This window comes from Nilaparvata lugens, chromosome 5, assembly GCF_014356525.2.
Source record: "Nilaparvata lugens isolate BPH chromosome 5, ASM1435652v1, whole genome shotgun sequence".
Taxonomy (NCBI): Eukaryota; Metazoa; Arthropoda; class Insecta; order Hemiptera; family Delphacidae; genus Nilaparvata; species Nilaparvata lugens.
This window is the reverse complement of record NC_052508.1, coordinates 27,926,617-27,953,554: the sequence shown is the minus strand read 5'-3', so window position 1 is coordinate 27,953,554 and position 26,938 is coordinate 27,926,617. Positions and strand designations below refer to the sequence as shown.

At 34.9% G+C, this 26,938-nt stretch overlaps 1 protein-coding gene across 3 annotated transcripts in view; it reads left to right on the top strand.

Moving 5' to 3' along the window:
* Positions 1–5,757: 5,757 nt before the first annotated feature.
* Positions 5,758–26,938, top strand: part of LOC111043710 (serine/threonine-protein kinase meng-po) — a 50,157-nt gene continuing 28,976 nt past the window's right edge. The window contains exons 1-2 of one of the 3 annotated variants that reach the window (XM_039428072.1): positions 5,758–5,943; positions 19,573–20,002. In XM_039428072.1, the coding sequence (XP_039284006.1) occupies positions 19,931–20,002 (72 nt within the window). In that variant the 5' untranslated portion in view covers positions 5,758–5,943; positions 19,573–19,930. The remainder of the gene's footprint in view (positions 5,944–19,572; positions 20,003–26,938) is intronic. The other 2 variants (XM_039428073.1, XM_039428074.1) reach the window with 2 other exon arrangements.

Below are 26,938 nucleotides of genomic sequence, written 5' to 3'. Positions count from 1 at the left end.
ACTGTAAAATAATAACTTTGAAAATTCGGATATACTTCAATATTTAGAATGATATACCATGTCATTTCAACAAATCAGATATTCTGATCAAGTCGATTAAAATTTCTAGATAATATTTCTCTTGAGATAAACTGATTGATTGCAAATAGTTTAACAGCTGAACATAATTCTGTCTCTCTCCCACATAGGCACTCAGATCTTCCATTATCAACAGACGACGAAATTATCATGGCTTTTTTCAAGGATGAGTGATTATTATCCTTTTCATGTCCTTCAGCGAGTTTTCCCAGGGATGAGACCTAGTGCAATAGAATTTTTATATCATAAACTTTCTATGTTCTAAATTTCGTGAAAATCGTTAGAGTCGTTTTCGAAATCCGCTGGACATAAATATATAACCATGTAAATAGACAAATATATAATTATATACAGAAATTTCTCGCATAATATAATAGGATTATGATGGAATATGAACCATGAAATCAATATAATATGTTATCGGAGTCAGTGCAATACCAGAGATAAACTAAATAACTATAGATTTCGTTTCTCTATGGTCATTCAAAAATAAAATTTTGTCACACCGTTCAGGGGGAGGAGACTGTCTAGCTAGGCCAATGGCAGGCGTTCATGCCCTCGACCAATAGCAGTACTCGCCTACTAGTAAAAATTCTGCTGCTCTTGTATTTAGTTTTAGTTTATCAGAGATTGACAATGGTGTAATAACCGAAACCGGTCTTTCTAATTATCGATGAATCGGTGTTTTTTTGACAATTTCTTGGTCTTTTTCATTCAATAAAATTTGGGGTTTTTCCAGTACCGAAATGGGGAATACAGCCTAAACAAAATGAAATACAATCATTTGATAGTAAGAAAACATCTCCTTCTTCCATACACAGTGTTGTTTTCTATCAAAAACTTCTTATATTTATTCATCATTTATTAAATAATAATCATTTATCATTATCTCAAATGAGGAGCTCTTTATTCCAAACGTTTCTATACACATACTGTATATACTACACGTGAATTAAATCTCAACGGTCAATCCCAAAATTGTCAACTAGAATAGGTTGTTCATTATGATCGAGGATCTGCTTGTGAGTCAGTGCCCATAATTCATTTTTAGGTGAACGTTTATTGAGTTTCACAAGAAAAGTTCCTTGCAAATAACTCTCACGTGCTGAGTACGAGGAAAGCTCCAGGTTCTTAGAAAATCTTACAGAGCAATAATCTGGTCGCTCGTGAAGGATTTGATGCGATTCATCTATTCAGACATCACCCAAGTCCTACTCACCTTCAGCTCAATATTCACTCATTCATTCGTTCAGTATAGAAATTCGATTCCCCTATAATATATGATATTTCATACGTTCATACTAGTACCTAACTTCTCTGTTTCTAGAGAGGGACATAATAAGTGAGGTTTATTGATATTGGATGTATAAGATGTGATTCGTTCATGTATGTGATTTGGTATTACAGTATCTACTTTCTTCTCATCATTCAACTTGCATTCGCTAGCTATATTATTTTCTTCACGACTGTGACCCAATCTCTCGATTTAAATCTGTCTCTCGACACACACATAAATCATTTTTCCAGAACTCTACATGAAAAAGCATCTCCCAACTCATATAAGTACCTATCGAGTGGGTAACTCACTTCAATCTCGCGAGCCTTGTCATTTCAACCTCTCTCTTCAGCGTTTTCACTCACTCTCTCTCCGTTCAGTCAAAATGAACGCAGCATTGTCTGTTGAATCCCGTCCCCCTTCCCCCTTTCGTAGCACGGCCCGTCGCTTTGTTCATTTCTATTTATTTTTCCTGCCCGAACAGTCGTCTTCATCATCATCATCATAATTTCATAAATTTGTCGATGACACAAAAACGCTCGTTGACAGAAGAGAAAGAGAGACAGTGAATTTGTGAGGGGGAAGAGTGGATGACAGAAACGGAAATAAATTGTGATCAACTTTCCTCCCGGAAATATGATTTCGTAAATTGAATCGCTAAAGCCAGTCAACTGATTGGAAATCAAAGCTTCACCTTTACTCCGTCCTCCTACTCTGACATTTCGAGTGATTACGGAAAATTGAAACAAATTGCAGGTTTAACTTGATATGAGAGATATTTCAGCCATGCTTTATTTTATTCTTAGCATCTTGTGAGGTGATATACCTCGTCTTATCGAAATAATTGAGTTATATTTGGGAAATTCTAGGAAAATCATTGTTTCCAGACTTTCAACCATTTATAAGAGTTCGTAACCAATTCTATTACACCTTAAAAAAATCAATCAATAGAAGCCTAATCTTTATAATGATTTGCGCTATAGATTCGTGTTCAAGAAGCGATCGCTTACAAAGAGTTGAAAGCGTCTTCTTTAACATAGTAGAGTTTACACACTGAGCAAAGTGAACATTGTTTAGCAAAAACTAAATTCCCATTCAATAAAGTAACGCAAAACTTCAATTAATGCTAACTCTCCAAAGTAATAAATTAGAGGTAATCTGACTAACGGATGTAAAATTGTGATTTGTGTCAATCAATCTTGAAATGTGCTATGTGCTATATGGGTGAATGGAAGTGGAAATTGAGTTAGACTCAATAAATGGTCCAACAATAGAGAGCTCCTAATTAATTCAAACGTCCTGTCTTGGTCCACTATAGAAACAACTCTTTCATAAATGATCCAGCGTTTGACATTGTTGCGCCCTGTAGCAAGTTGATAAACCAATATTTATGTTTCACGTTGAGAGAAACAACTGATTTGTTATCTCAAATGACTTAATCATTTATTCATTTAATTGAATAAATAAATTATATTGGGAAAGAACAGCTTGGTTGAAACAATACATAATAAAATAAATTGGCTGATATTCTTCTTTGTTGAAACTATCAAGTTTCTACAGAAAATGCTGTCAGTGACATTATCCAACAGAAAAAATCAAATGAAATACAGGTGTATTAATGAAGTACTGTACGGTAGCAGTTATAGGCACTGTTACTCTGTGTCTGTTTTCAGCTATTTTTTTGTATGTATTACAATATTTAAATCTCTGTTGTTGAAATCGCTAAAAGTTTCAATTCTTCGATTCCAGAAGTTTCATTTCATTCACATGAAATAAGCCTCATATAAATATTGAAAAATCTGGTGTGGCGCACTCACACAACTTTCCTTCCGTTATGAAAATTGATCAACTGAAGATAGTGTTCCCGCGCATATCAAATCTACTGTGACAAAGATCTGAGCCAGCTGGTGACAGGACAATAGCGCTGCAGACACACGAAGTCTGCTATCTCTTCATAGTGAATTATTCAATAGAATCAACAGTTGCCAAGTGTTTGCAATTGAATAATCTTATTTTCTCGCATTTCGAGCTTATTTTCAATTTTAGGTGAAAATGTCACTGAACAAAAATTGTAGAGATTTTCATGCTGAATCTTTTTCACTTGAATTTTTTGTTTACATTGGTTCTGAAGCCTGATAATTGGGAATCTGAAATTAAGATTAAGATTGGGAATCTAATTAGGTATGAATTTGGTCAAAATCGTTGAAGCCGTTTTCGAGAAAATCGCGAAAACCCAGTTTTTGACAACATTTTCGCCATTTTAGCCGCCATCTTGAATCGCATTTGATCGAAATTGTTCGGGTTGGATCCTTATAGTGTAAGGACCTTAAGTTCCTTTAGTCATGATTATGTTGCATACTCTTATCTTCATTCATATGTAATAAGCCTCATATTAATATTAAGAGTATAGGAATCAAGAAGTATACTCTGCTTTCAATTCCATCTACTATTTTATGCCTATAGTCATGTTAATGTTTCATACTCTTCCTGTGACGTACCGGACAGTAAGCTTTTACAATTCCATTACTTTAAATAGAACAATTGATATGTATCACCATTTGTAACCAAGTTATAATTTTTTGTAAATATTGAGGGCTCCACCACTTCCCAGATGGGAAGAAGAGTTACAAATGAGATACGTGGCTGAAGATGGTAGAGCAGATATTTTAAAGAAATAGAAAGAAGAAATCATTCTAAGAAATACAAAATTTACTGGTTTACAATATTTTAAAAAGAAATAATTTTAAATGTATAAGTTAAAACTTATATAATTTAGGCTATGAAGAAAAGGAAAACAGATTATTATCGAACAAGTCTCAATTATCTTATTTAAAAATGAGTTTCTATTTATTTCAATTTAATTAATTTTCAAAAACTATTTAGGTACAGTATTCAATATTTTGAGGATTTTCCTCTTGATTTGAATTCTCTACATTTTATTTATTATTTTTAAATTCCTATAAAAAAGAGAAACAACATGCCATTATAACTAATAAAATGATGAATAATTAATTGAGTACGATAACAATCCCCTTTATGCTGACCATCTCGTCGGCTTGGCTGGAAGGTGAGGTCTAGAGGAAGGTCCAGGTCCTGACCAGTCAGAGTCTTTGAGTGTTCGGAGGAGCGACACAAAAAAGACTGACGAAAAAGTGGGAAAATCTAATATGAAAATGCCGGCTGCTGGGGAGACTGGAAAGTTCCACCACTCTGAAGCTCTGTGATTTTTCATTCAGTCAGCGCAATTTGGCTTTCTAGTGATCCTGATTTTACTATTGAAATTTAAAAAGGGAAATAAATTAAAATTTGATGTGCTGTCAAATCAATTTGAAAACCATCACTAAAAATCATCCTCTTTTATAATTATAGTCTAACTTTATAGACTTATCCTATCATAATATATCATATAACAAATTTAAAATAAATAAAATATTTTAGCAGATTATTCTGATTTTTCAGTAATTTCATTCATACATTTCTCTTTTTGTTGTTGAGCTCTAAATTAAATTCATAATGTGACCCTTCAATATTTCCTGTAACTTCATTACAACCTAATGAAGGTGAAAATGAACTTTATTCCGAAGTGAAAAGTGTAAATTTAAAGTATTGTGCTCACTATAACCTCAGTGTCCGGTTTCCCATTAGGGAACTTTGGACTAAATACGGCGAGGTAGAACTACCCTTGGGTCTCCCCACCATTCAAAGCCATACGCTAATAATAATAATTACAACCTAATCAGGTTATATACTGGGAGTACTTCAGCTTGTTGAAGATACAAGATCTACCTCACTTTTAAAGCCCCGCACAAACACACAAATCGATTTTTGCTCGTACGATATTTTGTCGTCCTTATGAATTCTATCAGATTAAACGGAACTTGACAAACATCATCTATTTGATAATATAATCTGTTTAAAATAAAATCTAATAAAATAAAAAATGTTTAATAAAATCTATTTTAGACGTATCTCTGATTTTAATCAATCTGTCCATATCAAACCAGCTTGGAATTGATTTAACATTAGGTGATAGGACGAAATATGTATTTCTACGTACGGTACCTACACTACGCTAGGTATGAAAATACCTTTACCAAAATCTTATCAAAATTCCATATATGATTTAGAAGCTATTCAACCAAATTCACTCTTCACAGTGTAGGCCTACCTACTGTATTTCACACAGTTAGAAACAAGCTTTTGAAAAAGCTATGTATTTTATGCTTCTTGGCAACGTGCTGCTGAATCGAAGTTTGATTATCATTAAACTTGCACCCATTCAAGCGCTATTTATTTGTAAAAATATTGCCGAGAACGTGGAGAAGATTGTTCGTTGATGTGTTGTATATAGGCTGAAGTGAGAGAGATTTGTTCTCAGCCCTCCTTTTTCATCCTCCAAAAATAGACCTGCCTTCTCAGACGTCGTAGGAAGGACGTCCCTAGGATTCCCAGTCTACAGTTGCCTGTAGTGCAGTGCAGTGCCAGTTCGTTTCTTTCATGTTATTATTATATTGAGAAACATATTCAGTTTTTTCCGCGAGTTCGTTCACATCAAGTGATTTGGCTTCCTTGAAAATTGTAAGAAATAAGTGAGTAACCACCAAATTGAAACATAATAGGGACCATGTTGCTTTGTAGCCCAGCGCAACATGCATTTGTTGTAATATCAGTCTAAAATAGTGTATCAACCCAGTGATCTATTTTCAATTGCGCACACTTGTTACATAATACTTATGAATAGGTGCCTTTTTTCATCCGAAATGTGTCATTCATTCGGCTCAGTGATGTCACATTATTGTTTTTCATGATAGACATTCATGCAGATCAGGGGTATATCTGTTTGGGCACAGCTATACAGAGCAATCTGCGACCTCTTGGGCTTCTATAATTATTATATTATAGAATATAATATCTATATCCATATCGCATATATTTGATAAGTTTATAGAAACCTGAAGGATTGCAGTTTGCTCTCTGTGTAGCCGGACTCTTACTGTTTTGCATGGAAAGTGTATAAGAGTTACCTGCCCCTTGTTCTGACATGATCGCCCCAAACAAATTGAAGTTAAAATTTCTCACATTTCTTCCAGTCAAATGTATTAATATAATCCATTTTCTATAGTAAAAAACGGAAATAGAACATTGTCACCTGGATAATTCTACTCACAGATAGATCTCACGCATATTAAGGTCCTACGTTTTATAGCAAATCATTTTTAGCAGTGTCAAAATGCATTCTTTGGTTCTAGCTGTAGATTGGCTTGAGTTGAAATCTCCCGAACATTTTCGTACTTGGGAACGAAGGATGAGTCTACTGAGAACATTATTAATACAATATTGAGAAACTTGTTTAAAAGTAAACGAGGCCTTATCAACTATTTAACCCTCGGGGATAGCAGCACTGAGTTCAGTGCACTATTATTTTCCTGGCTATTGATAAGAAAAAGATGAGTCGAATTTTCATTGTTATCCATCATCCAGTATTGTTTTTATATTGATTTTTATTCTATGAGACCATGGATTTGAGATTTAAATTCCCCTAGATTCCTCAGTTTTTTCCGCTCTATCTTGAATTTTTATAAAAAAATAAGATTTTATTTTATTGGTCACTGAATGTATGCGGTATGCATGTTCTACAAATGTACCACATTACTTTACAACGGAATGGGAGAAGTTCATTCTTCAAGCTTCGAAAGTGTTATTTGAATCATAAATTCAACTATCCATGACATTTTGATAACATCCACCTTCACCAAAATTGAGGGGAATTATAATTTTTTGTGAGTGATCTCTAAGATCACTGCGTGAAATGTGTGCTGAAAAAGAGACACATGTAGGGGAGGGTTAACTATAAAAATTAATCTTTTTTCATAAAAAATACAAATTCAATTTTGTTCTTCACTTACATAATAAAACTATTGTGAGCCAAGCGATTAATTGAAGCTTCATAACTTTATTATGAAAAATGAAGATTACAATCGGTATTTCTTAAAGATGGATATCTCGGCATATTTTCAACTTTTTTGGTGGATAGGGTAGCGGACAAGCGATTTCTTTGTGGGAGTTGAGAATATTTTTGATTCCTTGAATTAGTTCACGTGTCATAACAAAGATAAAATACTCCTTCAAAAATATTCTTCTTCAACGGAAATAGCATTAATAATATGATTTTTTTCTGTATTTCTTCTTGCAATTTGCGTGAGAGCTCAGAATAGATGGAAGTTCGTCATCCTCTCAGGGAAATGCAATAATCTCTGATATTTCAATAATAATTCTATCTTGAATTGATAAACAAATCTTGTCAAACAGTCCAAACTGTGTTGGCTATTATATATAGGAAAATGGGATCTAGGAACAATAATTATTAATCCCATCATGTTAAAATGAAATCAAGGTAGCTTTTGCCAAGTCAAACAGAACGGCAGGGAAATTGAGACAAGCCTGTGATCAAGTATAAATTGTGACGTAAAATCGTTTACATTGTAGGGCAACAACCCACATTCGTCTCTATAACATGTAAACTAATACAAAACATTACACTAGTAGTTCTGTGAACAGTAGACCTCGCGCAGTTATAACGACGTCCCAAACCATAAGCACATCCACACTGATACACTAACTATTTATTTGATCGGATCATGCTTACACAAGATTTAATTATCATATAACGCTTTCCGGAATTCAGCGCAAGAAAACCAGAAGACATCTAGGCGCCCAGACGAGGTGTTATAAGTTCTTTGCATCCTATTTAAATAGTGCATAAAAATTGCATTCAATGAGGCATGCAATTTATAGTCTACACAGCTGCTAATTTTTTACCAAGTTACATTGAGATATTGAATTGCATTCGTCATGGCATGCAATTTATAGTCAACTCGACAGCTGATTTATGATGAATAATAAAATTCTATAGTCTGATTTTCACTCTAATATTGACGTATGAAGGAGGCGCAATTTAAAAAGGAACATACCTGTCAAATTTCATGAAAATCTATTACCGCGTTTCGCCGTAAATGCGCAACATATAAACATTTAAACATTCAAACATTCAATCATTCAATCATTCAATCATTCAATCATTCAATCATTCAATCATTCAATCATTCAATCATTCAATCATTCAATCATTCAATCATTCAAACATTCAAACATTTAAACATTAAGAGAAATGCCAAACCGTCGACTTGAATCTTAGACCTCACTTCGCTCGGTCAATAAAGGAAAGATTATCATGGACTTTCCTTAAAAATGGAAACTAGATTTGGATTCTAGGCGTCTAGGCCATGAATACATTCAAATTTCGACAGTAGGCCTATTCAAGAATAATAAAATCGGTAGATGCCAGAAACAATATAACTTGTTTCAGAACTGAAATCCTTAAAGCCAATCAATACAAAGTTGAATTCTTTCTTTTGCTACTATAAAAAAAGACACAATCACACTCTCCTAGTGCTAGTGCTCTACAATAAAATAAATTGATGTCATTGAAAGAAGATCTAGAATAAGATCTTGATAATAAAATAAACTGTTTATTAGCCTTTGTACATTTGTAGAAGAGTAATGGTGTTCAGCGTGACACATTAAGTTCATTATTGCAAATAATCTATAAATAGAACTACTCAATTAGCGCTTTGGTTTCTAGCTAGACTGAGAAAATAAATAAACAAAATAACTGCGCTATTCCTAAAAGGTCTACTTCGTTTGCAGACAATCCAAATACTTTTATACGGTTAGTGTTGTATTTCAGGTAATTTTAATTCCAACTGACAAATCTGAATAAGTGAGTATGTCAATTAATATAAAAATATGTAATTAATTATACAAAGTGTCCCACCAAGGTTGTAACAGCTGTTGACCACGAGTAGATTCCACTCGACATTTCTGACAAATAATTTTTTTCTCTTGATTTTCATAGCACCTAGTTAAAGACTAATAAGCTATTCTATTTTGACTTAAATTGATAAGAATATTGTTTGTGAAGGTAAAACCCATTGGTTAAGCCTTCTATATTGGTCAAGGATTACATTGAAGATTATTTTTAGCATAAAAGGATACAGTATTCTGCCTTTGCATTTCCAATAACACTTTAGCACTAAACTAATTGGTGTGGCTTTCTGCATTGTAGTCTTCTTACTCCATGCACGTGGAGCAGCTGGATTGCTTCCACGTTCACATGTTGATCAAGTCGCACCTCTCATGTTTTTCTGCAAATCTTTGGATTTTACTGATGACTGTCGCCACTCCCAGGTCGCGGTGGAGATCAGAGTTCCTGATGTACCAAGGAGCGTCTACACAACTTCTGAGTACCTTATTCTGGAAGCGCTGGATGATGTCGATATTCGATGGTCGGGTGCAGCCCCAGAGTTTAATTCTGTAGGTCCACACCGGCTTGAGAATCTGCTTGTAGAGAAGCACTTTGTTATAATTTGACAACTTCGATGTCCTCCCAAGTAGCCAGTACATTTTCTTGAATTTTATGCCAAGTTGTTCTCTTTTCTTCTTCACATGCTCCTTCCACCTAAGCTTGGCATCCAGCGTCATGCCTAGATACTTTGCAGTGTTGGAGTAGGGTACAATATTCCCATTGAGTGTTAAGGGGATATATTGAACTCTTTTGATTGTAAAGTTGACTTGAACTGACTTTGCTTCATTCAATTTTATAAGCCAAACATTGATTCAGTTGACTGCCACCTGCAATTTCTCTGTAGAAACTTCAACAGTTTCACCAACTGGTAAAGATGCTGTGTCATCATCAACATTTAATGTTGCTACTGTTACGTTTTCGGGTTGAGGTATATCAGATGTGTATAGGAGGTACAAGAGGGGACCTAGCACACTTCCTTGAGTAACTCCAGCCCTGATTTCTCTGAGAGATGAAAAAGCATCATCTTGTTTTATCATGAAATAACGGTCTTGACAAAATAAATAATGTCCGGTAAACTTTTTCCTATCGACCTTAGTTTTTGAGATATATAGATTTTTCTATATTTTCAGAATATGCTCACTTCTGGTCATTAAATACTCAATAACTTGAAAACTAATGGTCGAATTCCAATTTCAAGGGTATTGTTGGAAAGAGAAAAACATCTCAAACAAGATTAATGTAATTTTATTTGTTGTTAGATATTTTGTAGTTATCTAATAGGGCTTTAACTTGGAAAAATTCTATTCTTCGAATTTGAAGTCAAATTTCAAACTGTTTTTTCTCGATTTTTCCACAGGTAATCATAGTGGTTTCAATATCTCGAAAACTTCTCCATTTCAGAAGCTTTCGAATGAGTATGAATTCGAAAAAGTAAGTTCCATGATGAAGTGTTGAAAACTGCTAATATCTGGAATGAACACCTTCAAAATGAGGAAATTCACAAGCAGCATGCATCAAGTGGTGATCTTAAGGGTGAAATCACCTGATTCCTCTCTGACAATATTCACAAGTTTCAATCAACATTTTAACATTCTACAATGATATGACTTTTTCTATAACTTGCATTATTTCCTGTACCATGAATCCTGAATAAAATAACAAGAAGTGTATGTTTCATCATAGTTTTCAGTGTGCTTTCCAGTTAATTGGCATAATTTATAGGCCTATGTACCAACTTTGGCTAGTAGAGAAGTGTTCGCGTTCATTATCATGAAATTTACCTTGATTGAGTACTTAAACATGTTATAGGTGTATGGAGAGTGTGGATGCAATTCAAGAGAGGTTGTTGATTGTGTTTCAAACATTTTATCGACAGATCACAGATAAAAGTACGTTCACATGAACTGATGCTGTGAATTTCCACAACACACATACATGGACCTTTCATTTTCCCTGCAAGAATAAATGGTGAAGTTTTTATGGTATTTCTAGTCCATGAGCTTCACGAATTGATGGAAGACGTGCTTCTCAATTTGAGGCAGAATATGTGGCTCCAGTTTGTGATGTACCAAAGGATTGTACAGCCCTCGAACTATAAATCAATTTATTCATAGGCCGTTATACGAGCAAAATAAATTCCATCACTGGGAAAGCACCACAATCTTATCTAAGGTAGATAAACGACGGTTATCTAACCTACAGAGTATAAAACTAATAAATCAGTAATTATATACCTTTTCAGAAATTTATCAACGGAAAAAACCACATATGTTTGTATGTTTATTAATTTGATCAGTAATACAATATTTGAAGGTTAGAATTGAACCAAAACATAACCCCAAAACAGACCGAAGCTAACTTGTCAACAAGTAGCCAATTGAGAAGGCAGTTCGATTAACGATCGATCGTAAAATTTATATAATATCAATTTTTTATATTATAATTTCTATGCCGAATGGGCCTAAATATTTATTTAATGAACCGTCATGAAGATATATTTGTTAGAAATATGAAGACAAATTAGCTTAGCCAATATATGATGATTGAGGGTCGATATTTTAACATATAAAAAACCATATAAACAAAAAAAATACATATTTATTCATTATTATGTCCATTATTATTACAAGCATGTATATTTTTATATGTCTACTTTATTCTATAAAAGCATGTCTATGTTCTACAAAATCATTAGCTACCCTTTGAAGTTATTTAACAAATAATGCATATCACCATAGATGAATTTTTATTATTTATTTGCGTATTTTTATAATTATATGGAACTAAATGATTATTTAGAACAACCCACAATCAGGAATTTTGCCCCATTTAAAAGCTTTAATGTTGGACACATTTACACCACCCATTCGGCATATTGGTTATGTCACAGAATCTGACCAATCCTGAATTAGTATGTAAATTTGGCGAGATAAATTTCGAGGAAGAAACTCAAGTGGAAATTAGAAGAAAGAGACTCGAGGCCATTTTGCGGAAATCACCAGTGGGATACAGACCTAGTCCACATACCCAATTGTTTAAAAGCTTTAATTTCTGTTTTGATGTAATTCAATCTTTGTCTTTCTGTTTTAAAAAGTTGTTCTAAGTTCCTACAATAACCTGTGATACAAATTTTTGCAATTTCATTTGAATAAACCCTGAAATTATAATAGTGAGGTCTGTTCGACGTTTTTCACCACACGGAAGGATCCAGCTGGAATGATATATTCTACGGCCGAATATACTTCGAAAACAAAAAATGGAAACAAAAGTCTACATAAATTATTCGAATATATAAAAGGGGATCCCCGTTAATCTACGAAAACTATACAGCATAGACCTATAAATTCATCAATTTGAGAAAAGTCATGACCATAGGTTTAAGGGTATAAAGTTATCATAAATTATTTTTATTGTATTAAATAAATTTGAATATCCATGCTGTACTTAGCCAAAAGGTCTACTTTCCTTAGGCAAAACCCCACCCTGTTAACAATTTTAACTATTCATTTATTCTATCTTCTGAATTATATATTGTATTAATTTACTTTGCCTATTTGATTAGTGCAGTTTATGAGCCTTTCCGAGGGCTATTATCCGTTTCATTTTGTTCAATTAAAGAGTACCAAATTTTCACATAGTATCTATAATTTGAAGATTCAAATCTGCTATCACTCAATATTCATTCTGTATCAGTTAGAAATCATAATTTGTAAAATCTGTTCATTAATTTATTCAATATTCTGCTGTAAAAGTATATCTTTCAGAATATATCCATATTACCGTTTCATTGAACTGAGTTTACTTCATTGCACCTTCAAATTCGTTCTTTCTCAACTGACACATATTGATTGTGCAGGACACGTCCTGTTTTGCAATAGTCAGACATTATCGAGTATAGTATCTATTATTGGAATATTACTTCTTCTAGTGGTAAATGGTGATCGATATTTTTATCAAATAATAAATCATTTTATTGGAAATATCCTGCCGAATCAAATAAAAAATCGACTGCCACTAGCCTACCACACCGAGGTGTAGTGTATCCAGCATTCACATCCATTCAACGTTGCAAGGAGAGGTAATAGGTCGCATAGACAACATTAGGATTAAACTCGGTACTCGAAATATTTACTATTTTGGTTCAGCATTTTGCCATCATATAACCTATAGTATTTATCAGAGACCCAGTTCGCAAGGATTTGCTATTCTGTCTGTTGTTTTATGCGTTCTAATATCTCTTCCAACTATAGTACAGTATTAGAATCTAAGTATATTGGTCATTATTTGGAGAAGGAGTTCACTCCAAAATTACTATCTCTGTCTGATCCTAGTGACAGCATTGATCATATTCAGCAGATTCAAATTGAACTGCATTTTATTACTGAATTGGATTCAATTCTATCTCACTATAAAATCACCTACAGCGCTAAGTTAGAAGTTTACAGCCCTTACGTCGGCTACCTTTGTAGACCGCCAAACCATCCATCTAGCAAATTAGTTTTTCCAACCAGTTTCATCCGTACACCGTTCATTCTATTTAGACACTCTGAATTTAATGATACCACTTCCCCGGCCAAACGAAGGTTAGTCAACCTAACCTACAACTACAAATTACTAAATTATCTCCTTTAATTCAATCATTTTAGTTATTAATTTTCTTTTTATTGTACATTCATGCCCCTCCACGGAGCGAAATAGGCTACAATATTATGTCGACACAAGGTGAGGCCTTCAATACTAAGAAATCGTACTCATGGTTGAAAAATTATAATCTTGGTTTATTGCCTGCCGTCTATAATTCTATAAAACTCAAAGTCAATAATTATATATTTTCGTGTCCCCTCCATGAAGCAGGATGATGACACATGACACTTCAACGTGGGCAGGATTTTGACAAGTTGGATAGCTGCCTCCCTCATTATGCTAGAAACGTCATTGGGTCGCTTGATAACAATTATGCTGGCTGGTGGATTGGCCAAGGTGGACCCGTAAGTTGGCCACCACGCTCGCCTGATCTTACTCCAAGAGACTTCTACTTCTGGGGAGTTGTGAAAAGTAAAGTTCAAAGAGAACCTGTAGTGACCAGAGAGGAAATGATTCTCAGAATTCTATTGACGTTTAAAGTAATGAAGACATGGCCCAACAAAGTGAGATGGGCCATTCGAAGCTTCATGAACGGCAGCAGAAGCTGCATAAACAGAAATATGGAGGCTATTTTGAATTCCTGTAAGCCGTGAGCATGATTAAATGTAACTTGATTACCATCTGAATGATTCCCATCAGTTTTTTTTAATTTTGCCATTTAACTACTTTGAATTATTATTCTATGAATACGGTAATTTTTTTTTGGATCTTGTAAAAGTGTATGATCAATATGTTATATAGGATTTAGGCTGTATGCTACAGAAAATAATGCAATAATTAGGTGATTTCACCCTTAGGATCACCACTTGATGCATGCTGCTTGTGAATTTCCTCATTTTGAAGGTGTTCATTCCAGATATTAGCAGTTTTCAACACTTTATCATGGAACTTACCTTTTCGAATTTATACTCATTCGAAAGCTTCTGAATTGGAGAAGTTTTTGAAATATTCAAACCATTATTATTACCTACCTGTAGAAAAATCGAGAAAAAACGGTTTGAAATTTGACTTTGAATTTATAGAATAACATTTTGTCAAGTTAAAGCCCTAATAAAAACTACAAAATATCTAACAACAAATAAAATTACATTAATCTTGTTTTAAATGTCTTTCTCTTTTCCAACAATACCCTTCAAATTGAAATTTGACTATTAGTTTTCGAGTTATTGAGTATTTAATGACCAGAATGCCCACTTCTGGTCATTAAATACTCAATAACTCGAAAACTAATGGTTGATAGGAAAAAAGTTTACTGGATGACATTTTTTGTCAGAAATGTCGAGAAGAATGGTCAACGGCTGTGTAATATTACATTTTTTCTCGAAAATCGAATCTTCAATTTGAAATCTATAAAACGTGATAGTAAATATCAGAGTAATCGATATGCGGACAACTTTTTAACTGACAATTTATCGTAAATAATTGTGTTGCACATTCCATGGTATCACCGAAACTGAGTAACAGAATTAACAGATAAATAGATGATTATAAATATAGAGGATATATACAGGGTGTTTCAGAAGTAGTGTCGAGAATGTTAGGGTATTGTACCTGGATGCTTGGAGACTACAAATGTCATATTTGAAGTGTCCAAAACTCAGCGGTTATCCTTATAGCTGCCATTTTGTTTTTTTCACTTAAAAATTTTTATCTCAAGAACGAAATGTTGTATTGATCTGAAATTTGGCATGAATATTTATGCTATGAAGACTCAACTATAAAAAAAAAAAAAATTTTTCGTTGAAATTTTTCAAAATGGCGGCCATTTTAAATTTTTGATGGCAAATATCTCGAAAACCGTCCATTTTACAGAAAATCTACAAGAGACAAAAAAGTTAGCAAATTTTTTCACGATTCCAATGATACCTAATTTATTAAGATTGGTCGAAGAATAACAGAGAAATTAATTTTTTTCGTACTGCATGCATGACCACTTTTCACCATTTAAAGATCAATATTATTTTTTTTATAATTTCATGAAAACCGTTCTTATTACAGAAATATACAAGAATAACTTTCCTCCAAATTTTATTTTACATTGAAAAATATTAATTTCACTCAAATCGGTTCACTGATACTAATGCAGCAATTGCTCAAAATGCCGTCCTTCAACTTGATTACACAGTCTGCACCTTTCAATCATGGACCGTCGAACTGCTATAAAAGCATTTTCATCATCTTGAATGGCACCTGCTGCAGCAACCACTCTTGCCACAAGGTCTTCTTCGTTTTCTACTGGCGTGCTGTAAACAAGGTCTTTCATATGGCCCCAGAAAAAAAATCTAAAGGGTTGAGGTCAGGTGAATGTGCGGGCCACGGTACTGGTCCACCCCGCCCAATCCACCGCTGACGATAGGTCATGTTCAGAAAGTCTGTAACAACATTTCCGAAATGAGCAGGGGCACCATCATGTTGAAACCAAATATTATATCTGTTTGCAAGAGGCACATCTTCCAAAAGTTCTGGTAGTATGTCTCTTAAAAAAGTAATGTACGTGGGAGAATTCAGACGATTAGGAAGAATGTATGGTCCAATCACGCGATTACCTAAGATACCCGTCCAAACATTCAGCGAAAATCTATGCTGATAACCACGCACTTTGACCTCATGAGGATTGTCTAAGGCCCAGACGTGACTGTTGCGAGAGTTGAAGATTCGTTCTCTTGTAAAGCTGGACTCATCGGTAAATAACACATTTTCTAGAAAATTTGGTTGGATAATGTCTTGCTGAAGAAACCAACGGGCACAGTTTACTCTTGGCTCATAGTCGCGTTCAACCAATGAGTGAACTTTTTGAAAGCGGAAGGGGTGAAGTCTTTCCTTGTTTAGTACACGCCACACAGAAGAAGCACTTGAATTGATTTGCTTTGCAACTGCTCTCGTACTCGTTCTAGGATTGAAATCGAATTTCTGCAATACTTCCTCTTTAAAAGCAACATTTCGAACTGCTCGAGGCCTACCAGCAATTACCCTGTTCCGTTCAAATGAACCAACTTCTCTCAGCCGATTGTGAGTTCTTGTGAACACCTTGTCGGAAGGGAGACGGCAGTTTGGAAATGCAGCTGCATACATTCTTCTTGCTTCGGTCGCATTGCCAAGAGCTGCTCCATACATGAAGTGAATATCGGTGTACTCCAGCGAACTAAATTCCATTACAATAATTGAATATTTGTGTAGAAGCAACGTAAGAAAATATTGAAACTGGAAATTTAAGATAGAAATAAGACCTAGGAAACGTGAGACTAAGAAATAGGAAGCACTACATGGTTCTTTACTTTTAATGAAACAACAATACTTTTACAAGACAAACATTATCATCTGAAAACCGTTGTAAAATCATCTGTTTGCCCATATGGAGCCATACCGAGTTTCAAAGCTTCATCTTAAATACATCTGGAATTAAAAAATTAATATTGATCTTTAAATGGTGAAAAGTGGTCATGCATGCAGTACGAAAAAAATTAATTTCTCTGTTATTCTTCGACCAATCTTAATAAATTAGGTATCATTGGAATCGTGAAAAAAATTTGCTAACTTTTTTGTCTCTTGTGAATTTTCTGTAAAATGGACGGTTTTCGAGATATTCGCCATCAAAAATTTAAAATGGCCGCCATTTTGAAAAATTTCAACGAAAAATTTTTTTTATTTTTTATAGTTGAGTCTTTATAGCATAAATATTCATGTCAAATTTCAGATCAATACAACATTTCGTTCTTGAGATAAAAATTTTTAAGTGAAAAAAACAAAATGGCAGCTATAAGGATAACCGCTGAGTTTTGGACACTTCAAATATGACATTTGTAGTCTCCTAGCATCCAGGTACAATACCCTAAAATTCTCGACACTACTTCTGAAACACCCTGTATAAATTTAAAATAACAGTTTCGAAATAAAGTTTTATTGAGAACAAATGTAAAATGTAAATTCTAAACTTGTAATTTATAATTTTTTTTGGAATTTAATATCGGTGACGTGTTCATGATGTCGACACTGATTTTGAGGTGGGGCTTTGCTTTGTTCTTGTTAGGCTCTCTCTAAAAAATGGTGGCTGGCTATGTGTTCTGGTTTTGTGTTCTCTGAATATTTTTCTGTTTAAGTGAATTTTTAATGTTTTAAATTGAGTTTTGAACAGTTTTATGGTGTTCTAATTTTGTCTAAAATTGTTTTGTGTGTTTACAAGCCTATAGCCATTGTTTTTCAACTATATAAATGGATAAGTATTTAGCCTGTAATGATGTTAGATGCTTAAGTGTGTAAGGTATTATTTTTGTGGATTTGTGTTGTATATTGCCAAAATTCTTCTGAAGATTATAAGTTGGTTTGCTCTGAAAACTGGATTTCTCATTCATAGGCGATAGATCCATTCATAGTTTATCAAGAATCTACCATTTTGGAGCCGATAACTTCCTGTAGGTTAATAGGTGTGAAATGCTATCCAACCTATTTAGAAGAAATTGGTAGCACGGCAGCTGTTACAACCTTGGTGGGACACTCTGTATAACATGTAGGCCTCATGAAAGATTCAGCCTAGGGTAGCCTACTATAGGCATAGAGAAACAGTAGGTAAGTAGATATCTGATGGTATAGGGCGTTTATGTCGCAACTTTCACTGTTATCTCAAGCCGATTACTGTCAATTATTGTCGATTTTTACTATTTTGTTGGGGTGAGAGTGTATGAACGGCACAGTATGAGAGACTAGGAGCGTCACACAGCTTCACGGGGAAGAACTACGTGGACTATCGGCTTGAGATAACAGTAAAAGTTGCGACATAAACGTCCTATACCATGGGATATCTACTTACGCTATTGTTTCTCTATGCTATAGGCCTATCTACGGCACAATTATTGTGAAGTTCACAATAATATCTATACGGTACAGTAGAAATTTGACAGTGAGAGTAACGTTGAAAAAATATTATTCAGTATTAATTTTACGTCCGATTTAATACTAATTATTGTCAAATCTTGTGTCTCATTCGGTGCAAGATTATTGCATTAACCTTTGCGGTTATTAAGCATCTGTTTCATTAACCTTTCCGGTTATTGAGCATCTGTTTCATAACTGCTTCAAACATTTCTCTTTAAATACTTACTTTGAATTTAGCCTTCAATATACTTGTTATCTTTATTCAATAGCTTGTTTCACCCTTCATTTGGCGTCATGTCTCCTACCTGATTTAATATGCATGATAATTACTGTAAACATGTTAAGTCTTGTGATATTGACTACATAGATATTTATTTATTTAATCATTCAGAATCACATAACTTACAGAAAAGTACCACAGGATTACGCTCAAAACGGTTCCGATTCTAATTTATACAACAGTTCAAATGTAGCTAGGTTATTTGTAGCTTCAACATTTTATTTTAGATATTGCATTTTGAAATTGAATTGAATAGTAGTGACCAAAAAAGATTTATGCTCAATCGATCTGACAATACCGGAGCCGGGTTATTATGATTTGGGTTATTGTAAACCTCCTTGTGAGGATATACCCCTGCGCTGTCCACCAACGAGACAAGTCATGTGCTGTCACATTCACAAGAGCAAATCATGGAGGAATCCATGCATAATTGTGGATCCCTGTGAAGAGCAAAAGAAAATCAACGAATTGTCAGATTATCAGTTGGAATTGGAAAGTAGCCTAATTATAATTCTTTTTATTTTCAAATACCTCACTCTAATATTATACTATCTTTTACAGGAAACTACAATACCCACTCCAGAGCTGGAAGAGAGTGTCGCTCGTGATTAGTTTCTTAGTTAGAGATATTATCAACTAATAAATCAATCGATTACCTATATATAATACTATATTATAACTAATGCCAGAGTTGCCGGAACGATAGTAGTGATACGGTATTTACCTACTCATAACACAGTGATCAGAAGTCATTTTTTGACTTTAAAACATGAGTGATAGTGAGGATTTTCAGAATATCCATTATCACTCTGGTTAACATGGAAATGGAGAGTGTATTTTAGGTTCGATAGTGAAACTCGGAAGTGAGTGAAAATGTTGAAATTGAGAAGAGGTCGGTGACAGAGGGAGTGAGAATAGGATGACTTCTAGTAGTGTGAAGAAAGCAATTGGTGGAAGCATTCACCGAATCAGAGAGTTTGAACTTGAAAAAGTAAGTAGCCACATCTTTTCACATTATTACAACATAATAAGAAAAATTCAATTTCGAATACAAGAAATAGCTTTCAAATTGTAATGTAATAAGGTTGAAGGTTTTTATGTAATTCCAATTTTATGATACTAACTCTCAAGTTGTAAGAATTCAATTTTTCATATTACAGAAATATTTTAAATTCAAAATCAAAATAGTACTAGTAGTTCTGTGAACAGTAGACCTCACACAGTTTTCTCATCCACAAGTATCTGATGTCACCTGTTCTATTTGATTCAGTTGAATCACAATTCACAGTTGAATCATAATTTACTCTTAAAAACTGTTATCTGTTCTCCAAGATCAAAAATTCACTTATGTTAATAAACTCAGTTCACGATTTTATTTGATCCGGTTTCGTGATAATTTTTCTAGCTGATAAAAATATTTCTCAACTGCTATTTTAAAATTGATTTTTTCTAATTCTTTTTCTAAGAATATTATAATTTCTTCAGCATTATTTAGTTCATTTAATCATTTTTTATTTTATTTTCAATCATCTAATGAATTTGTTTTTTAAATGTGAGAATATTGATACTGATAAGCATGCATCATAAGAAATATTGAAACCCTACCTTATAGAAATATACACGGCCAGACATCTGTGTAATGCATGCAATAAATAATCCACTTGTCAGCTGATTGATTATGAATAAATCTATAGTCTGATTGATCCTATCTTCAAAGTGGATTATATATACTAGTAGTTCTGTGAAAAGTAGACCTCGCGCTCAGTGAGTTACATTGACCTGTTGTTATGTATTCTCAAAAATTAATAAATAATTTATCAATTTAAAATGTCTAGAAAAAATTATAATAAACATTAGATCTTTCTGTCCTATCGCACCGTGACGTGTCGTCCGGGAATGTGAGTGTGAGCGCTGTTATCAGGTATGCAACTGCAACTGTCTACAAAGTTGATGGAAAGATACATTTTCAAGATGTTCGATGTTTTTGAACGGGTAGTATTATAGTCAACTAAACAGCTGATTTATGATGAATAATTAATTCTATAGTCTGATTTTTACTCTAATATTGGTGTATGAAGGAGGCTCCTTTTTCCTTTTATATTATCCTTGAAATGCAAAATTTCCAAAAACCTTGTGTATACGTCGACGCGCAATTTAAGAAGGAACATACCTGTCAAATTTCATGAAAATCTATAACCGCGTTTCGCCATAAATGCGCAACATATAAACATATAGTCTACGGTCAACATTTAAACATTAAGAGAAATGCCAAACCGTCGACTTGAATCTTAGACCTGACTTCGCTCGGTCAATTATAGTGATATCAGAGTATGGAGGATTTCCTTTTCTTTTCATATTATCCTTAAAATGCAAACTTTCTAAAAACCTTGTGTATACATCGACGCGCAGCTGAAAAAGGAATATTCCTGCCAAATCTCATCGAATTCTATCAACGCGTTTGACCGTAATCGCGTTACAGACGGACAAAAGCAAATCGAGTTAAAACATAGACCTCACTACGTTCGGTCGATTAATTTTTGTAAAGTACTTCCTCTGCCACACTAATAATTTATATTAATTTTTATGAACAGTTAATTATTTATTGGAAATAAAAAATCTCAATTGGCTATGAAATAAATAAATTGTAGAATTAATTTTTATTATAATGATTAGAAAAGATACAAACAATGATAATAATAAAATATTGGAATTGCTGATATTGATTTCGGAATGACAATTGATTTTGAAGTTGAAATGTCTCTATTTTGAATCCTTGATTTCTCTATTTATCTACGGTTTCACTTGGATATAGTAGCCTATGAACAATGTTCAACATATTATCATTATTATTATTCTATGAGCAGTAGGTATCTTGTTGTGTATCTGAAACACAATCAGCTTTTAGTAAAATATAGAAAATTATATGGAATAAGGAGTAGTGTTATTGGAGAATGTTAATTTTTTCTGAAACTGATGTGATGGAATAAATAAACGGTAGAATTTGACAATATATGTGTGTTTTTATTTCATAATGAAACGGTTCTAAATCATTGACAGTGACTCAGTTGAATTTTTTAAACTGCGATGTGATTTCAGGACAAATAATATAACTTTTTTCAGGACATTTTATCTTCACGTGTTCAGAAAGATTCCATAGTGCAATTGAAATAAATGAACAATAAAATGTGAGTCACAAAAAATAAGAAGTTTCCTACTGAGTAATATTTTTTACAAATTGAGGAGGTACAGAAGTCTATATGGAACCAAATAGGTCTATCCAATTACTCGATGAGCTGTAAGCTACCTACTTATTAGATTAGTTGTTGATAGTGATTAGATTGCCAAACAATCTTTTGTTATTTTTGGCATAGAATATATTTGCAAGACGCGAGAGGATCTATTTCTGCTCTTAACTGAATCAATAGTAGGCTACTTTGCAAATGACAAACGTAGTAGACTGAAGCTTAGTGACTACAGGTATTAGGAGCAGAACGTAGAAACAAATCAAGAACTTAGAAATAAAAGCAATATGCAGATTTCAATAGATAATTCAAATACCTATATAGGTACTGTTTTTTAGTTTTCTGCTATTCCATATCTATCCACAATTTCATGAGAAAATTGAGTAGAATTGATAAATGTTTTCACAAAATCATTAATAAAATATTACATTATAGTCTATATTATATATTTGTAAAATTATCCAACACTTCGTCTAAAAACAGTTGGTTTTTTATAACTAGGTACCCTTACTGCGTCAGAATAAATTTGAACTGTGCTAAGCCAAGAAAGGATAGAGAAACCGATCAGAACAGTATATAAGTAGTACAGGGTGTTTATAAATGAATAATACAGGGATTTAAGATTGAATATGAAATACCGTATTTTAACATGTTTAATCAGTCTTGAATAGTGTAATGGCAGTTTAGCAGCTGTCTCATAATACTGAATAATATTGTTGAAGACTTACAATTTTATATGAATGCAATTTTTCATTGATATCTGAGCCATGGAATCATTCTCAATAAAGTCATTTGTTGATAGAGTTTTATAATAAAATGAAAACTCTGAAGCTCATTAAATATCTTATCAACTTGTTGGTTGGTCAAGTTCATTATTAAAACAATTAATACGTGTTTTGATTCATTCGAATTATGAATATAATGCCCAATACTGCATCACATACAGCTCTTTTCAGCAGAAATTATAACGTACCTATTCATGAAATAATATCGAGGCACCGAGCTTCGCTCGTTATTCATCTATTGATAAACAGAACACAATTCTTCAAAATAATCGGGGAAGGACTAACAGGCACAGCCCAAAACTGTTTCTTCCCCAAATTTTGATTTATACACTTATTTAGTTATTTTATGTTAAGTCCATAAGGTGGGCATAAAAACCCCCAGGGACACATCATGAAAATACAAAAAGAAACAAGTAGGCCAGTCGTCCTACTAGTTCAAAAGAAAAACAAATAAAAGCAAGCAAGAGGAAAGAAATTAATCAAAAATAGGCGCTTACCAAGTTGCTGTCCAACATGAGAAACTCACGGAGTGAGTACAAAGGATTATCCAACAATAAGTCTCTCAGGACCCTCCGAAATTTGCCGGGAGGCAGATTCCTAGCCATCACTGGCAGCTTGTTGAAGAGCCTGACAGATAGATGGGCATAGCTCGATCGAGTCCTGCTCAGTCTTTGGTAGGGCTCGTCCAGCCTCTGTCTCCCTCTAGTCTCATGTGGATGAAAATTCTGCCTTGTTACAAGCTCCCCCACATTTGCATGTGTTCTGCAGAGAGTCTGAAATACATAGAGGGAGAAGACTGTGAGGATTTTCTCTCTCACAAAGAGGGGACGACAGTGGGCAAGACGCTCAGCACCACAAAGGATCCTCAGGGCCCTCTTCTGAATGAGCAACACTCGTGAAACATCTGTGGCTCCACCCCAAAGCGTGAGGCCATACAGGACAATGCTCTGGAAAAAACAGAAATAGCAGACCATAAGATAGGAAGCAGGAATACAGGATTTCAATTTCCTGAGCAGGAACACCACTTTGCTCAGCCTGCAACCTCAGCCTCAATGTAGTCAGCCCAAGAGAGCTTCCTATCCAGAACAAACCCAAGCAGTTTCACCGGGAAAAAATCATACTCATCCCCATTTCTGAGGCTGAATATGATTGTCTGCGTTTTATCATCGTTGAGAAGAAAGAGGTTTGCAGAAAACCAGTCTGTAGCAAACAACCTGGTCTCCAACATCTCAGCCCTCAGTACATCAACTCCATGACCATGATTGTAAGAAGTGGTGTCGTCTGCATAGCAAACAACACTTCTGCCATCCATGCGAGCTACATCGTTCACTGAAATCAAAAATAGAAGTGGCCCCAGGACAGAGCCCTGAGGCACTCCACAGTTGACACAGTTTCTTATACGAGACAACACACCATTAGCCAGTACAGCCTGCTTGCGGCCCCCCAGGTAGGATTGAATCAATCTAAGAGGGGATCCACTGACCCCATAGTGCTTGAGTTTTCTCAGAAGGATTGCATGATCAAGCGTGTCAAAAGCCTTGCTGAGGTTACATAATGTGAGCTCAGCAAGTTCACGCCTCTCAAAGCACTCATAAATTTTACACAGAAGGAAATTGACAGCATCAGCAGTCGATCTTCCTTTTCTAAAACCAAACTGGGTGGCCGCAAACAAGCTGCACCGCTCACAATATTCAAGGAGCTGCTCCGCAATCACAATCTAAGAAATTTTCGAGATTATAGGCATGGGCCTATAGTTAGACAGGTCAGTTTTATCTCCCTTCTTGAAGACTGGTACTGTCTTTGAAACCTTCAGCTCATCAGGAAAACGGCCTGTAAGAGACACTGATTAATACAAACAGTTAAAGGCTCAATAATAATGGACAATATGATGTCCTTAATAAATAAGCTAGACATATAATAAATGTCTTCACTTGTAGATTTGCTCAAGCCAGTCACAATCCATAAAACATCCTCACACGTCATAGGGCGCCAGGTCAGGAGCTGAGAGTCTGGAGGGCGAACTGAGGCAGCCAGCAAGTCCACTGCCACTGAGGAGGAAGCTTGGATCCCCCACGGATCCTATGAATCGAGTCAGTCCAGGTGTCATGTAGATCGTCTGCAGAAACAGGAATAGTAGATGGCACTGAAGAACCCGTACTTGCTCTGATAATACTCCAGGCAGCCTTGCACTTATTGGGGACCGGTCAATAAGTGCAGAGTTGAACTGCAATCTGGCCATCCTAACTGCCTGCTGGTAAGACTTTTTCAGGCCAGAGTAGATTCTCCTTGAAGATGGAAGTCTATCAGCTCGAAATCTCTCATATGCCACAAGCATCAGGTCATGCAAATCAAGCAGTCCATCTGTGACCCAGGCCACTCCATGCCTCTTACTTTGTCCTTGGAGGATCTTCTTAAGAGGAATACAGCCATTGAAGATGCACAGGAACTCATTGAAGAATGATGTAAAATTCAGCTCAGCACAGGGTTGAACCAACAGCAGTTGATGTTATCCAGGAGCTGGAGGAAACGTTGCTGTCCACACTGTGTAATGGGCCTCACCCAAATGTGCTGCTGATGCCTCACAGGCTCAGACACCAGATTGGACACTTCAACTGTGCATTCGAGTGCCAGGTGGTCACTGAGGAAAAGGTTAAGGGAGAGCACCTAATGCAGTCATCAATCCTCAGGGTTGAAGCCACATTGTCCAGGCAAGCATCGAGTCTAGTGGGCTGCCAGTTGGCCAGATACATGTCCAAGGATCGAAGGAGATTGATAAAATCTTTAGCCCTGTTATCAGCCTTCAGCAGATCCACATTCAAGTCACCTCTGATCACAACCTCAAAGCTTGGGTTTACCCTGGTCTGTTCAGCAATAAGTTTCTCAAGGGCAAGGAGGAAGTTCTTAAAATTCCCAGCTGGGGAGCGGTATACCAGAACAATATACAGTCTAGCAAGCTCATAAGAAACACAGGCAAATTGATGAGCCTTATCCATGCAATGTGGAGAAACATCAACTCATGCAAATAGGGCATGCATATCCACATCAATGAAAATGGCCACACCACCACACTGGTTCTCACTTTGACTATAGAAAGCAACTAATAGTTAGAGATGTTCAAAAGTTTATGTTCCTCAGGGCACATCCAGTGTTCAAACACAGTATTTTGTACCTCCTGCTTGTGCTGACCATCAATTTCAACTCATTCGCTTTATTTCGAAGGCATTGGACATTATAGAAAAGCAAATCGAAAGAAACATCAATGGTAGAATCAACAGCCTTACACCCATCATTCATGAGTGTCACTTGACCTGGGCAGCCCGGCTTGGTTGGCCTAAAAAAGCACTTGATTGATCCCTAGGCTTATTATTGGATGGGATGAATTTTTTCACCAAGATTCCTTCGGTCCAGAAGTCTGAAGCCATGACACGTTTAAGTAGCCTATCAGTAACCACTATCTTGAAGGATAAATAGGTATTGAATTTAGAGTTCAGTTTGTAGCAGTCAAAATCAGATTTATTCATACCAGATTCAGTCAGATATTTCACAAGCTCCCCTACCTTCACCTCAGGGTGCAGCCTAGAGACGAAAACTGATTTTCTCCTATCCACTGTCTTGAGGGGTAGAATACCAGGTTTGGAGGGGGAAATTTTCTGGAGCCAATAATAGTAGTCTTAGGCTTTTTTAATAAAGCAGCGCGGTCCTCCCCCATGATTAATGTGCGTAATGGCCTGTCTATCGCATCGCTCCTACTAGTCTATGCATTCAAATTATGTATTTCAGGAACGCTATCTTATGTATTTTTGGTCGCTGAACACGATTTTTCAACTCTCAAGCCTTAATAATTGATAATTCTCATCATAATAATACTAATTATGGTCAAAATTACAAACTTCATCTCAT